Genomic DNA, 12,515 nt, shown 5'->3' on the forward strand with positions numbered 1-12,515 from the left:
ACTTGATAAATGTTATCTACCCTTGTGCCTACTAGTACCGTGTCAAGTGTGTCAATGTGTTTGACCAGACATTGACTTGAATGAAACTCAATTGTGTAACCCGTATCACACAATTGACTGACACTTAGGAAATTAAAGGTAATCCCCTTGACTAGAAGGACATTCTTGATTTGGAGACATTCGGATATATGAATGTCTCCAACTCCTATAACCTTAAGGCTACCATTATTACCAAACGACACATTACCTCTATTTTTATTTTGAAGGGTAGTAAAGAGTGACTTGTCCCCGGTCATGTGCTTGGAGCATCCACTATCAACAAACCAAGTTGATAGATGCTCCCCCTTGACCAATGCCTACAAGACACGAAAGATAGACGTTTTAGGTACCCAAATCTTGGGGCCTAATGCATCTATAATGAACGACCTAGGAACCCATGCCTTGGTCACAACCTTCCTAGTCTCATGAACCCTAGAAGCATGTGATCTATGAAATTGGGTTCTAGACATTAGCGAAATGAAACTAGACTCCTTAGGTTGATATCCTAACCCAGCCTTGTTGTAGACCGCCCTTTGGGCATTTAGAATCATATCTAAGGTCTTAGAGATAGTTGAGAATTTTTTAAGCATTTTCTTGAGTTTCTCAACTTCACCCTTTAAGGCTTTGTTTTCATCCTCAAGGGCCTCTTGATGTATGTCATCAACCTCATCTTCCCTAAGGGCCCTCAAGTGCTCTACTTCATCTTTTAATGATTTAATTTGAGTTTTTGATTTCTTAAGTAAAGTAGATAAATGTGCAATGATTTTATAACATTTTTCTAAATGAGGAGAAGTTACCTCTTCATCATCTGAAGATGATGAAGTCGAGGCTGAGGTATCACTCGTGTCACCATCACTCCCGGAATCCGATTCCTCCCTTGCCATGAACGCTAATTGACGTGTGCTTTTCTCCTTCTTCTCTTCCTCCGATGAGTTTGAGGAGGATTCATCCCAAGTAGCTTTGAGAGCTTTCTTCTTCTTGACCCTTTCCTCCTTCTTCTTGAGTTTTGGACAGTCGCTCCGATAGTGTCCTTTCTTGCTACACTCAAAACAAGTGACATTAGTTTTATCAACATTTTGATCGATAGATTTACCTTTCCCTTTGTATCTCCGGCTCCTTCTCATGATTCTCCTTACAAAGTTGTCCATCTCGCTTGATGATGATCCACCTTCATCATCGGACTCGGAGGAGGATGAGGATGAAGGAATCTCTTTTTCCTTCTTATTTTCTTTCTTCCTTCTTCCATCTTTGCTCTTTTTCCTGCAACTAAGGCAATACCTTTCTCTTTTTGACCCTTGTTAGCAAATTCATGGAGTTCCATTTCACAAAAAAAATCATCTAATTTAACAATTGAAAGGTCCTTGGAGACCTTGTAGGCATCTATCATAGATGACCACAAGGCATTCCTCGGAAAGGCTTTGAGAGCATACCTTATAAGATCGCGATTCTCTACGCGTTCATCTACGGAATGAAGACCATTGATAATTTCTTTGAACCTTCCGTGTAGTTCACTTACCGTCTCGTTCTCCTTCATGGTGAGGTTTTGTAATTGATTTAAGAATAAATCTCTCTTGGCGATCCGAGAGTCTCGAGTTCCTTTGTTCCACAAGTCTTTTGCGCTCATGAATGGACCTACCTTGACGAGTTGATCCTTGGCTATCCCACATTGTAGAGTGACCACTGCCTTGGCATCGGCTTGTCTTTTGCGAGTTTGCTCGGTGGACCACCTTGATGAGTCTAGTTCCTTACCTTCTTCGTCCTTCGGAGGTGTAAACCCTTCCTTGACAGAGAACCACATTGAGATGTCGGTCTTGAGATAATATTCCATGCGACTCTTCCAATATTGAAAGTCCGCTCCGTCGAAGTAGGGTGGACGTTTGGTGCTAAACCCTTCCTTCATAGCCATCTTCTTGCTCTTTAGGGTGTTAATCCGGATGAAGAGAACCTTGGCTCTGATACCGCTTGTTAGGATCTTCGGATGGCTAGAGAGGGGGGGTGTGAATAGCTTCCTCTAAAAGCTTAAAGAATTTCTTCCTACAAATCGTTAGCGCAGCGGAAATATGCAAACGAAAAGATAATACAAGAAAAAGAGACAAACACCACTAACACCAGTATGTACGAGGTTCGGGGATAACTTGCCCCTACTCCTCGGCGTGTCCGTAAGGTAGACGATCCCTTGATCTTTCGATAGATCACACCCCGAATAGATTCCGGCTAAAGATTTCCTTCTTCTCGGTGGAGTAACCCCTCCACAAAGTCTCAGGAGATATGTAAATAAAGCACAAGACTTACAATGATCAGTGGCTAAAGAGAATGAAGAATATGCTCACAGCCACACGAAGACGACAGTGAAAGCAGAGCGCAAGAAGGAAGCAGCTTCTCAGCCAAGAGCTCAAAGCTTAGTACACTCGTTTGATCGACGGAGAGTTTTTCTTTTTTTGGTTTCTACTACGAAAAATATCTTCATCCTTCTTCTTATGCCTCTGCTTTTCCACTGCGTTCAGCCTGTATCGAATCGCTGTCAACCTGCACCGAATTGCTGCTGCAAGCTAAGGTGTCGCCAATCACTCTTCCTCCTCATCTGGTTCTCTGAACTCACACCAATAGAACCCATGGTCTTCATAGGTGTCTCTGAGCTCGAACCAATAAACAGGAGTCAAGCTGATTGTCAGCTGATCGCAGCCAGATCGCAGCCAGTAAACGTTGATGCTCCAATTGCACCATTTGCAGCGAAACACAGTAGAAAGAACACTTTGTCTTATTCTTCTGATGGAGCTTGATTTGAATTTAAGCATTGGCACGATACCTGGAACCTGCAGATTTAAAAAGCTCACAGCAGATGGTTAAATCAGACGAATCAGAAGTTGCAGAGAAACAGCAGAAACTACCATTATTATGGATCGGTCAGCAGACCGATCCACAGCCTCTTTGACCGATCAGGCTACAGCCTGATCGGTCCAGGAGGGCTCTGATCGGTCTGTGGACCGATCAGGCTATAGGTGGATCGGTCCACAGACCGATCCCCCTATCCTCTCTCCCGAACTCTGTTGCCTCCTGATCGATCTACAGACCGATCAGTAATTCTCGGTGAGTTCACACCGATTGGTTACTGATCGGTCTGGTGACCGATCAGATAACCATAGTATCACTGGATCGGTCAACAGACCGATCAAATGCCTATGTAGGTTTAGAGCTTCCCAGCCCTAAACCCTAAAGCCTTCCTGGTCTAGAGAACGAGCTACCGAGCCCTCTCTGACCTAGTCCGGAGAACGGGCTACCGAGCCCTCTTTGACCTAGTCCGGAGAACGAGCTACCGAGCCCTCTCCGACTTCGTCCGGTCCAGAGAACGAGCTACCGAGCTCTCTCTGACCTAGTCCGGAGAGCGAGCTACCGAGCCCTCTCCAACTTCGTCCGGTCCAGAGAACGAGCTACCGAGCCCTCTCTGACCTAGTCCGGAGAACGAGCTACCGAGCTCTCTCCGACTTCGTCCGGTCCAGAGAACGAGCTACCGAGCCCTCTCTGAACTAGTCCGGAGAATGAGCTACTGAGCCCTCTCCGACTTCGCGTGCCAAGTTTCCATACTTGGACTTTTCCCTTCCACCTGATCAACCTTGATCAGTAATCAATCTGAGTTTAATTAATATCTGATACAAACTTAAATCAGTGTTAACATCAAACAACAGCCAGGTCAGACTGTATCAACAATGATTGTGTCATTTTCCATAATTTATTCAGTGTATATGTTGTATTTATTACATTCATATAAAATCTCGGTGAGCATGTTGGCAGGTGGAGATTGGTCCACTCACATGAACAATCATCTCTGTTTGTTAAGTTCAAATAGGGGTAAACCCGTTACTTATAGAATAACTTATGTAGCTGCAATTAGAGACACATCCATAAGTTGAGGTCGTCTTGATAATTGTGTCAAGATGAAATCATTTATGTGTTAATAATAATCGAAGTAAATGAACCCATCATTTACTGAACCTGTTGAAGGCCAGATTAGAATTCATTTGTTGAATTCAGGATTAGACATTAGGTATGTCTAGATCAAAATCTAGACGATGTTAAAATTGAGAAAAACATGCGCTCTTTTTAGTAAAGAGAATGTGATTCATACCACATATGCTATTGCGACAATAAAGGTAGTAAGAGAATGGATCCATGTTTCTTTACTATGTGAGACCTTTGAGATTATAAGTTAATCTTAGTTTTTTTGCCTTAGTAACTATTTAGCTATTTACTTGAAGTTTTAATCAGTGTCTGCTACTTTAGCGTGTATCCTATGACTATGGATGATTCGGTCTATGGAGCATAACTAGGAAAACGACTGGTTAAAATGAATAGATTCTAACTAAAAAAAAGAAAGATTAAATATATTTACATCTTTTGATGTTATTCACCGGTCGACCCATTTCTGTTATGTATAGAAATGAATGTGAATATTGGATATGGAACATGCTCTTGACATAATGGTCATTATAAGGGATTAGAGATGTTCATATTAATGTAAATGAAAATTATTTAATCTGGGTAAATAGCAAGACATAGATATCTCCAAGATAATAGTTGTGTGTCACTTGAAGATTGAATGTATCAGGATAAAAGTTATGTGTCTCCAGGAAAGAGGCTATGTGCCATGAAGAGTGAGTTTCTAATTTATTTGAGCAGCTAAGTAAAGTGTAACAACTTTATTAGCATTGATTGCTCAAAGAGCGGCTAAGTAAATGTGTAACAATCTTCTTAACAACTATCGCTCAGTGTGCTTGCTTCGCACAAACCATTTTTTCTAAGTATGGATTAGATGTTCTAATATGGTCTATGTGACTAAACTCTCAAATAGTCTATGTGACTCATTTAGTCTTAATGATTAACTAGTCTTTATGACTTACCTGAATGAACTAGTCTTAGTGACTTTTCTTGGACGAGTGGGAGATGTAGAAAATGGGAAAGTGGGAAACGTGAAAACATGACCCACGTTTCCCACTATTCATAATGAAAAAGTTCATTATGCCCCTGGGTTATTTCCCTATATAAAGGGGAGCGCCCAAGGATCATTCAAGAAAAGAAAAAAACGAACGAAGAAGAAAATGAAGGCAACGAGAGCTAGAGAAGGACATCTAAGACGGTGGAATTTGGTTCGTGGAATTGTGGAGGGCTTTCCGATCCTGTGATCGCTCTTCCGACAGCGAGTTTCGCCATTGCCGATTGCGGATCTACGGGAGATCGCTGTAAATTTTTTCTACTTTAATTTATCGTCTTTCATGCATTTAGAATAATCAACAAGTAATTTATAATAACAACTACTAGATAACTTCTTAAACAAATTATAACATCAAGCTATAACAGTTGACTAATAGATGAAGATGTATTTTCTAGAATAAAATTACTAATTGAAACGATAATTTTTTTTTCTTAAAAAGACTCATTGATTATATTTTTTTCTTAACTTAGGACGTTCTCTTAGTCTACCCTCCTCTCTATGTCTTGTATTAGGTATTCTTTTCTATATCAAAGGCTACAAGGGACAGAGCTAAAGGGGGGCGATGACGGCGGTCACCCCCTCAATTTTTAAATATAAAAAATATATGAAGTATAAAAATAGAGGATAAAAAAAATATAAATAGGAGATACCGATAATGATCACCTATCTTCAATATAAACACATATATTTTATTCTCTCGATATAAACTTCCTACTAATATATTCTCTCGATATAAACTTCCTACCTCCAGACTAACAGTAGGTGATGTTTGATAAAAGAATAACAATTTGCCCACCTCGATTGCGACTTATTCTTTGTAAAGGCAATGGTGTTGATTGGCTCAATGGTGTAAGACAAGTAATGCAAAGGAGAACCGTGATATTTTCACGAAATTCAGTTTCCATCCGCTAAAGTAAACATGTCTGTTTCTATCCGTTTCCTTCGTTTCATCTTCTTCTCCGGGAAGTCCACGTACGCGCGTGGAACCTCATCCGTATCTGACAATTATATAGTTTTTTATGTAAAAAAATAAAAGAAATATATTCTTCCCTTGTGAAGCGATTCCCCGTTCACTTCTTTCTCTATAATTGAACTGCGAATGGGTTAAACACCATTTTGGTCGCCGACGCCGTTGCCGCCGCCGCAGCCGCAGCCGCAGCAGCAGCAGCAAAAGAAAGGTGAGCGGCTATGGATCAGTTGGCCCCGACCTCCGCCAACAGCAGCCCTCTGACGCCCCTCGGCTTCCTCGAGCGCACCGCTGCCGTCTACGGCGACCGCCGCTCCGTCGTCTACAACCGCACCGTCTACACCTGGTCGGACACGCACCGCCGCTGCCTCCGCCTGGCATCCGCCCTGAGCTCCCTCGGCATCTCCCGCGGCGATGTGGTACGCGCGATCGCCGCCGTCACCGAAAGTTTCCCCCTTTTTCGTGTTTCTGTTCTCAAAATCTGATCTTGCTTTGCTTTCGGCCGTAAAAATTTGATCTTGGACCGTTAGGTGTCTGTGCTCTCGCCCAACGTTCCGGCGATGTACGAGATGCACTTTGGAGTGCCGATGAGCGGCGCCGTGCTCAACACCGTCAACCTCCGGCTCGACGCCCGCACCATCTCCATCCTCCTTCGCCACAGCGAATCCAAGCTCGTCTTTGTCGACGTGGCGTCCGTTCCCCTTCTCGATGAGGCCTTCCGCCTCTTCCCCGCCACCGTTCCCTGCCCTCGCGTAGTCGTCATCGAGGACGCCTACGAGGAACTGCCGCCGGCTCCGAGCTCCGCACTCACCTACGAAAAGCTCATCGAGATGGGGGACCCGGAGTTCCGGTGGGTTGGACCACAGAGCGAGTGGGATCCGATGGTCCTCAACTACACCTCCGGCACCACATCCTCCCCCAAGGGCGTCGTCCACTGCCACCGCGGTCTCTTCCTTGTCGTTCTCAGCTCCCTCATCGATTGGTCCGTTCCCCTAAATCCCACCTACCTGTGGACCCTCCCCATGTTCCACGCCAACGGCTGGAGCTTCCCCTGGGGAGTCGCCGCCGCCGGCGGTACAAACATCTGCCTCCGCCGTTTCGACGCCGCCGCCGTCTACGCCGCCATCGAGACGCACCGCGTGACCCACCTCTGCGGCGCGCCCGTGGTTCTCAACATGATAGCCAACGCCACCGATTCCGCCCGCCGCCCACTACCGGGTCCAGTCCACATCCTCACCGCCGGGGCGCCGCCGCCAGCGGCGGTGCTGCACCGCACCGAGGCCATCGGCTTCACGGTCAGCCACGGGTACGGCCTCACCGAGACCGCGGGGCTGGTGGTGTCCTGCGCGTGGAAGGGTGGGCCGTGGGACCGCCTCCCGGCGTCGGAGCGCGCGCGGCTCAAAGCCCGGCAGGGCGTGCGCACGCTCCCTATGGCAGCCGTCGACGTCATCGACGACGCCACGGGGCAGAGCGTGAACAGGGACGGGGAGACCATGGGCGAGGTCGTGCTCCGCGGCGGCTGCCTTATGCTTGGCTACCTCAAGGACCCAGAGACCACGGCAAAGGCTATGCGCGCCGACGGGTGGTTCTACACCGGCGACGTCGGGGTGATGCACGCCGACGGCTATCTGGAGATCAAGGACCGGTCAAAGGACGTGATCATCAGCGGCGGAGAGAACCTGAGCAGCGTCGAGGTGGAGTCCATCCTCTACGGCCACCCAGCGGTGAACGAGGCGGCGGTGGTGGCGCGGCCGGACGACTTCTGGGGCGAGACGCCATGTGCGTTCGTGAGCCTGAAGGAAGGGGCAGCCGTCGCGTCGCCACCGCCCACGGAGGCGGAGCTCATCGCTTGGTGCCGTGAGAGGATGCCGCGGTACATGGTCCCGAAGACGGTGGTGTTCACGGCAGACCTGCCGAAGACGTCCACAGGGAAGATCCAGAAGTTCGTACTCCGGGAGATGGCCAAGAAGATGGGCGCCGCCTCGTCGGCTCGGCCGAGCCGCATGTAGGCGGGTGGGTCCACTCGGGCCGGGCCGGGTCCTTAGGAAAAACTCATTATTGGTGATAATAACAATCATTGATGACGATGACTCAGCTGTGGGGATAAAAACTTGCGATTTGATCTGGATTATCATTAAAAAAAAACTTGTGATTTGTCTCAATTTTTTTTTAAACTTCAATGAATTTTCATGAATTAACCGGTATTTTTTTTAAGAAAATTTTTGTAGAACCGATCACTTTTAAAATTAATCAGCATATTATCTCACTCTTCTTGCTTCTTCAAAAGCTCAGAGATAAGCATGTAAGATCAGAGTTGGAAGATCTTCATTACCCGTTCATGTGATGATCTATTGCCTGTAGCACACGATAAATGTCGATTATTCTAGGATGTGAATTCACTCCTATAACAAATTCATGTACAGTTCCATCCAGCTCGAACCAACTCCATCCGCATCGATTTTGAACTCCTCTTTCTTTCATGATCTTTCGAATCTCCTGCACTTCCCTCCACTTACTAGCAGAGGCAAACATGCTCGATAGCTGCACGAACGCTCCGCTGTGATAAGGTTCCAACTCCAGTATCTTTCGAGCAATGACATCTCCAAGTTCGACATAGCCATGTCGTCTACAAGAGCTCAACAGGGCGCCCCAAGTGGCCGCGTCGGGATCGTGAGGGGAGTCCCTTACAAGCTGAAATGCCTCGTATATGAGCCCTGCCCTGCCCAACAAGTGCACCATGCAACACAGATGCTCGGGACTAGGACTTATTCGATACAACTTGATCATCTTTTCGAAGTAGTGTTTCCCTACTTCTAACCATCCAACATGTGCACAAGCCGATAGAACCCCGGTGAATGTCGTGCTAGTCGGTTTCATGCCTGCCTTCAACATCTCGGAGAAGAGCTCCAGGCACTCAGCTGCTTGCCCATGAATGGCCAATCCCATGATCATCACATTCCAAGAGACCTCACTCTTTTGCACAATCCTACCAAACAAAGCACAAGCAGCACTGATACAACCGCACTTGGCATACATATCTACCAGTGCAGTGCTCAGAACAATATCAACACAAAGCTTAGTCTCGTCCAAGTTCATGTGAATTTTTCGCCCCAAATCGAGAGCACCGAGATGAGCACAAGCCGCAACCGTGCAGGTGATTGCAGCTGCATTTGGCACTACACGGCCGTCGTCGATCATCTCAGTATACGCATTCAAAACCTCCCTGAAGCAGTCGTTCTGCAGATACCCATTAATTAGCGAGCTCCAGGACACTTCGTTCTTGTTCGGTATTCGATTGAAAAGCGTCTTTGCCGTCTCCATGTCGCCGTTCCTTGCAAATCCAGCAACCATGGAGTTATATGATACTACATCTTTGTGCGGCAATCCGTCGAACAGTTCCCAAGCATCGCTAACGCTCCCACACTTGCCGTGCATGTCGATTAACGCATTAACCACGTAAGAGTTTTCCATGGCCCCGAGCTTGCAAGCTAATCCCTCTGCCATCCTCGCTAAACTTGCGCTGCCAAACTGCGAAAAAGCAGTGCATACAGCAACGATGCTGAACTCATCAGGCCTCACATCTGATTCCATCATTCGCAAGAACAAGTCCAATACTGCCTCAGCACAGCCGCTGCGAGCGTAACCATTGATGAGTTCGGTCCAAGCAATGCAATCTCTGTCAGGCAATTCATCGAACACTTCATGAGCGGTTCCTACAAGCTCACAGGCAACGTACCCATGGATCAACGAGTTGAGCACAAGCGAATCATATCGAAAACCGAGTGCGAGAGACTGCGCGTGGATTCCCATCACCAAGCCCGGAGCTTTGAGGTGCGAACACGCTTTCAGAACGAGAGAGAAGGTGACGCCGCTGGGCGTGGCACCGCATTGCAGCAGTTGCTTGTAAAGGCCAAAACTGGTGCCGCTTTCCTTGGATCTAGAAGCGGACTGCGATCGGAGAAGCTTGTGGCAAACATGGAGGATCACGCTTGAGGTGCGCTTGTCTCCGGAGAGCCCTTTGGCGATGACCTGGGCGTGGATTTGGTCGAGATGGGACGCTTTGGAGCAGGCGTCGAGCCAGGGGAAGCACTGGCTCAATGCCCTGCAATTCATCATCAATCGCTTCGAAAGCTAATGACGGCGTTGAAGCTTTTCGTCCACTTCTTATTTATCCTGTTAATATATAACCAAAACAGTAAAATTGTATAAAAATCTAAATCTGTTTTAAAGAATCTTGTTGGATTTTGTAGGGCGATGAAAAATTCTTTTATCAGGAGACAGTGACCAAAGATCTTTCTTCCACGGCAATCCTACATTATATCGAATAGGAGAGCAAAAAGCAAAGGATCCAAGTAAAAAAAAAAATGGCCTCTGTTCCACTATCTCACGCAAATCTTCTTCCTCCTCCATCGAAGGCGAGCAAGAAGAATTACTACGAGGGCAATCTGTCGAACAGGTCGCGGACAAGACACAGAGCAGCTGCCTCTTGTTCTTCGACGAATGTTTCTTGGGCGAGTGAGTTGGACCTGTACGAGCTTCTCGGGGTGAAGAGCTCGTCGGACCAGGCGGAGATAAAGAAGGCGTACCGAGCGCTCCAGAAGCGGTGCCACCCGGACATCGCCGGACCGGCCGGCCACGACATGGCCATCCTCCTCAACGATGTCTACTCTGTCCTCTCCGACCCCGTGGCTCGCTATGGCTACGACAAGGTACCAGTTCTAGCTCTTCACGTCCATGGTTTTGGAGCGCTGACGGATGATCGTATCAAAACGCAGGAGCAAGCGAAAATCTCAGAGTTCCAGGGCTACACCGGGAAGCCAATTTACTCGACTTGGTTTGGGTCTGAGAACGAGCAGCGCGCCGTCTTCGTGGACGAGCTCAAGTGCGTCGGCTGCTTGAAATGCGCGCTGTTCGCCAAGAAGACCTTCGCCGTCGAGTCGGCGTTCGGACGAGCTCGAGTGGTGGCGCAGTGGGCAGATCCCGAAGACAAGATCCTCGACGCCATCCGGACCTGCCCTGTCGATTGCATATCGTAACACTTTCCCATATCTCAAACCCAACGGATTTGGAGTTGGATTAAGAGAAATGACGTTTGATTGCTTGCTTGCCGTGCACAGGATCGTTGAGAGATCGAACCTCGCAGCTCTGGAATTCCTGATGTCGAAGCAGCCCAGAGGAACAGTGAGGATATCAGGCGCAAGAGCTTCCAACATTTTTGCTGCGGTGACCAAATTCCAGAACAGATTCCGAGAAATCCAGGAAAGAACATCCACGAAACAGTCAAAGGTACGCCATTTTTTTTTTTTTTGATAAAACTTTGAAAATTAAGACAATCGACTCAGCTACGTCGATTCTCTTTGAAATTTAGGATTCGGATCTACGAAGAGAATCCAGGTTTTCGGCCTTTCAAGGGATACGATCGATCTCTTCGAAGTGGTGGTACTGGCGACCTCCTGGTGCAGAAACATCCGAGGAAGAGACCTCCATAGTCCTCAGCTCTGCCAACTCCACAATCACCGACGTAGAAAGACTTCGAAAAGCTGCTGCGAGGTACAAGAACAAGACAATCGAGCGACTCCAGGGAGAGGATTCAACTACCTCAGAACGCAGCGATGAGTACTGGAAACCCATGACCTTTCTCCCGCCGCCAAGTGGCCCCGAAACGCCAAATTCAACCTGGAAGCCACCGTCCGATGCAGTCTTCGAGGAGGAGGAGGAGGAGGAGGAGGGCACTGCTGAGGGTGGTGGAAACACAGTCGATCTTAGGACACCGTTGGTGATGGCAGCGATCTCTGCGGCATCTGTAGGATTCAGAGGAAGAGAGGTGGTGGAAACGCAGGGCGGTGGTGTGCTTCAAGAACACATAGCCGGTAGCATGGCCTTGGAGGTTGTTAATAGCTTTGAGTTGCAGATTGCGTTGGCCGGAGCAACTTGGTTTCTCATCGGAATGGGAGTTCATCTGATGGTCGATGCTATCGTAAACAAAAAGGGATTTAGAAGATGAAAAGCTTGATTGTAAAAAATTTAAGAAAAAAACACAGATTGCTACACTCTAGTAACAGATAATCTTATTGATCATAGACGCAGAAACACCATGTTTGCATGAATTGGTCTTGGATTTTAGGGCATCCGCCCTATGTCAAGTAAACACCTTATACATCTCTATTCTGTCAAAAAGTCTCTCATCAACTCCTTCACGAATGACATAATTTTCATTATATATAATTCTCATGTTTAATTCTTTTCGTCCTCTCAGATGGGTCTACTGGCTAGCGCATGAGATATTACCATAATAAAATCTGAGGTTCGAATCTCGACAAAGCCGAGACAAATACCTCTTTTATGTGCTAGTCATTATTCCAAATGCTAATAGCCGCGGGGAAGATGGGACGAGCGTATTCGTTTTTTTTTTTTTTTTTTTTTTTGCCACAATGTCTAACTATTTTCTATTTGACATTATATACTATTAAATAAAATTTAAATTTATAAAAAAGACATAAATTCGCGGCTAAGATGGGACGA

General features: G+C 46.8%; 3 protein-coding genes across 3 annotated transcripts; 2 read left to right on the top strand and 1 right to left on the bottom strand.

The window, feature by feature from the left end:
* Positions 1–6,067: 6,067 nt before the first annotated feature.
* Positions 6,068–8,187, top strand: LOC122042682 (2-methylpropanoate--CoA ligase CCL4-like). Its single transcript, XM_042602930.1, has 2 exons — positions 6,068–6,412; positions 6,524–8,187. Exons 1-2 carry the CDS (start codon positions 6,215–6,217, stop codon positions 8,000–8,002), a joined length of 1,677 nt encoding a protein of 558 aa, XP_042458864.1. The 5' UTR covers positions 6,068–6,214; the 3' UTR covers positions 8,003–8,187.
* A 134-nt stretch (positions 8,188–8,321) lies between these two features.
* LOC122044131 (pentatricopeptide repeat-containing protein At2g22410, mitochondrial-like) lies at positions 8,322–10,109 on the bottom strand. Its single transcript, XM_042604668.1, has one exon. The coding sequence runs from the start codon at positions 10,107–10,109 to the stop codon at positions 8,322–8,324; it is 1,788 nt and encodes a 595-aa protein (XP_042460602.1).
* Positions 10,110–12,152, top strand: LOC122042683 (chaperone protein dnaJ C76, chloroplastic-like). The gene is made up of 4 exons (XM_042602931.1): positions 10,110–10,702; positions 10,769–11,025; positions 11,111–11,279; positions 11,362–12,152. Exons 1-4 carry the CDS (start codon positions 10,358–10,360, stop codon positions 11,995–11,997), a joined length of 1,407 nt encoding a protein of 468 aa, XP_042458865.1. The 5' UTR covers positions 10,110–10,357; the 3' UTR covers positions 11,998–12,152.
* Positions 12,153–12,515: the final 363 nt, after the last annotated feature.

This window comes from Zingiber officinale, chromosome 2A, assembly GCF_018446385.1.
Source record: "Zingiber officinale cultivar Zhangliang chromosome 2A, Zo_v1.1, whole genome shotgun sequence".
NCBI lineage: Eukaryota > Viridiplantae > Streptophyta > Magnoliopsida > Zingiberales > Zingiberaceae > Zingiber > Zingiber officinale.

Bases quoted from the DNA above. Each gene is read 5' to 3' on its own strand.
- LOC122042682 (XM_042602930.1), top strand. From the start codon at position 6,215: ATGGATCAGTTGGCCCCGACCTCCGCCAACAGCAGCCCTCTGACGCCC. The intron at 6,413-6,523 runs GTACGCGCGATC...TTGGACCGTTAG, and splicing joins GCATCTCCCGCGGCGATGTG to GTGTCTGTGCTCTCGCCCAA.
- LOC122044131 (XM_042604668.1), bottom strand. From the start codon at position 10,109: ATGATGAATTGCAGGGCATTGAGCCAGTGCTTCCCCTGGCTCGACGCC.
- LOC122042683 (XM_042602931.1), top strand. From the start codon at position 10,358: ATGGCCTCTGTTCCACTATCTCACGCAAATCTTCTTCCTCCTCCATCG. The intron at 10,703-10,768 runs GTACCAGTTCTA...ATCAAAACGCAG, and splicing joins CTCGCTATGGCTACGACAAG to GAGCAAGCGAAAATCTCAGA. The intron at 11,026-11,110 runs GTAACACTTTCC...TGCCGTGCACAG, and splicing joins TGCCCTGTCGATTGCATATC to GATCGTTGAGAGATCGAACC.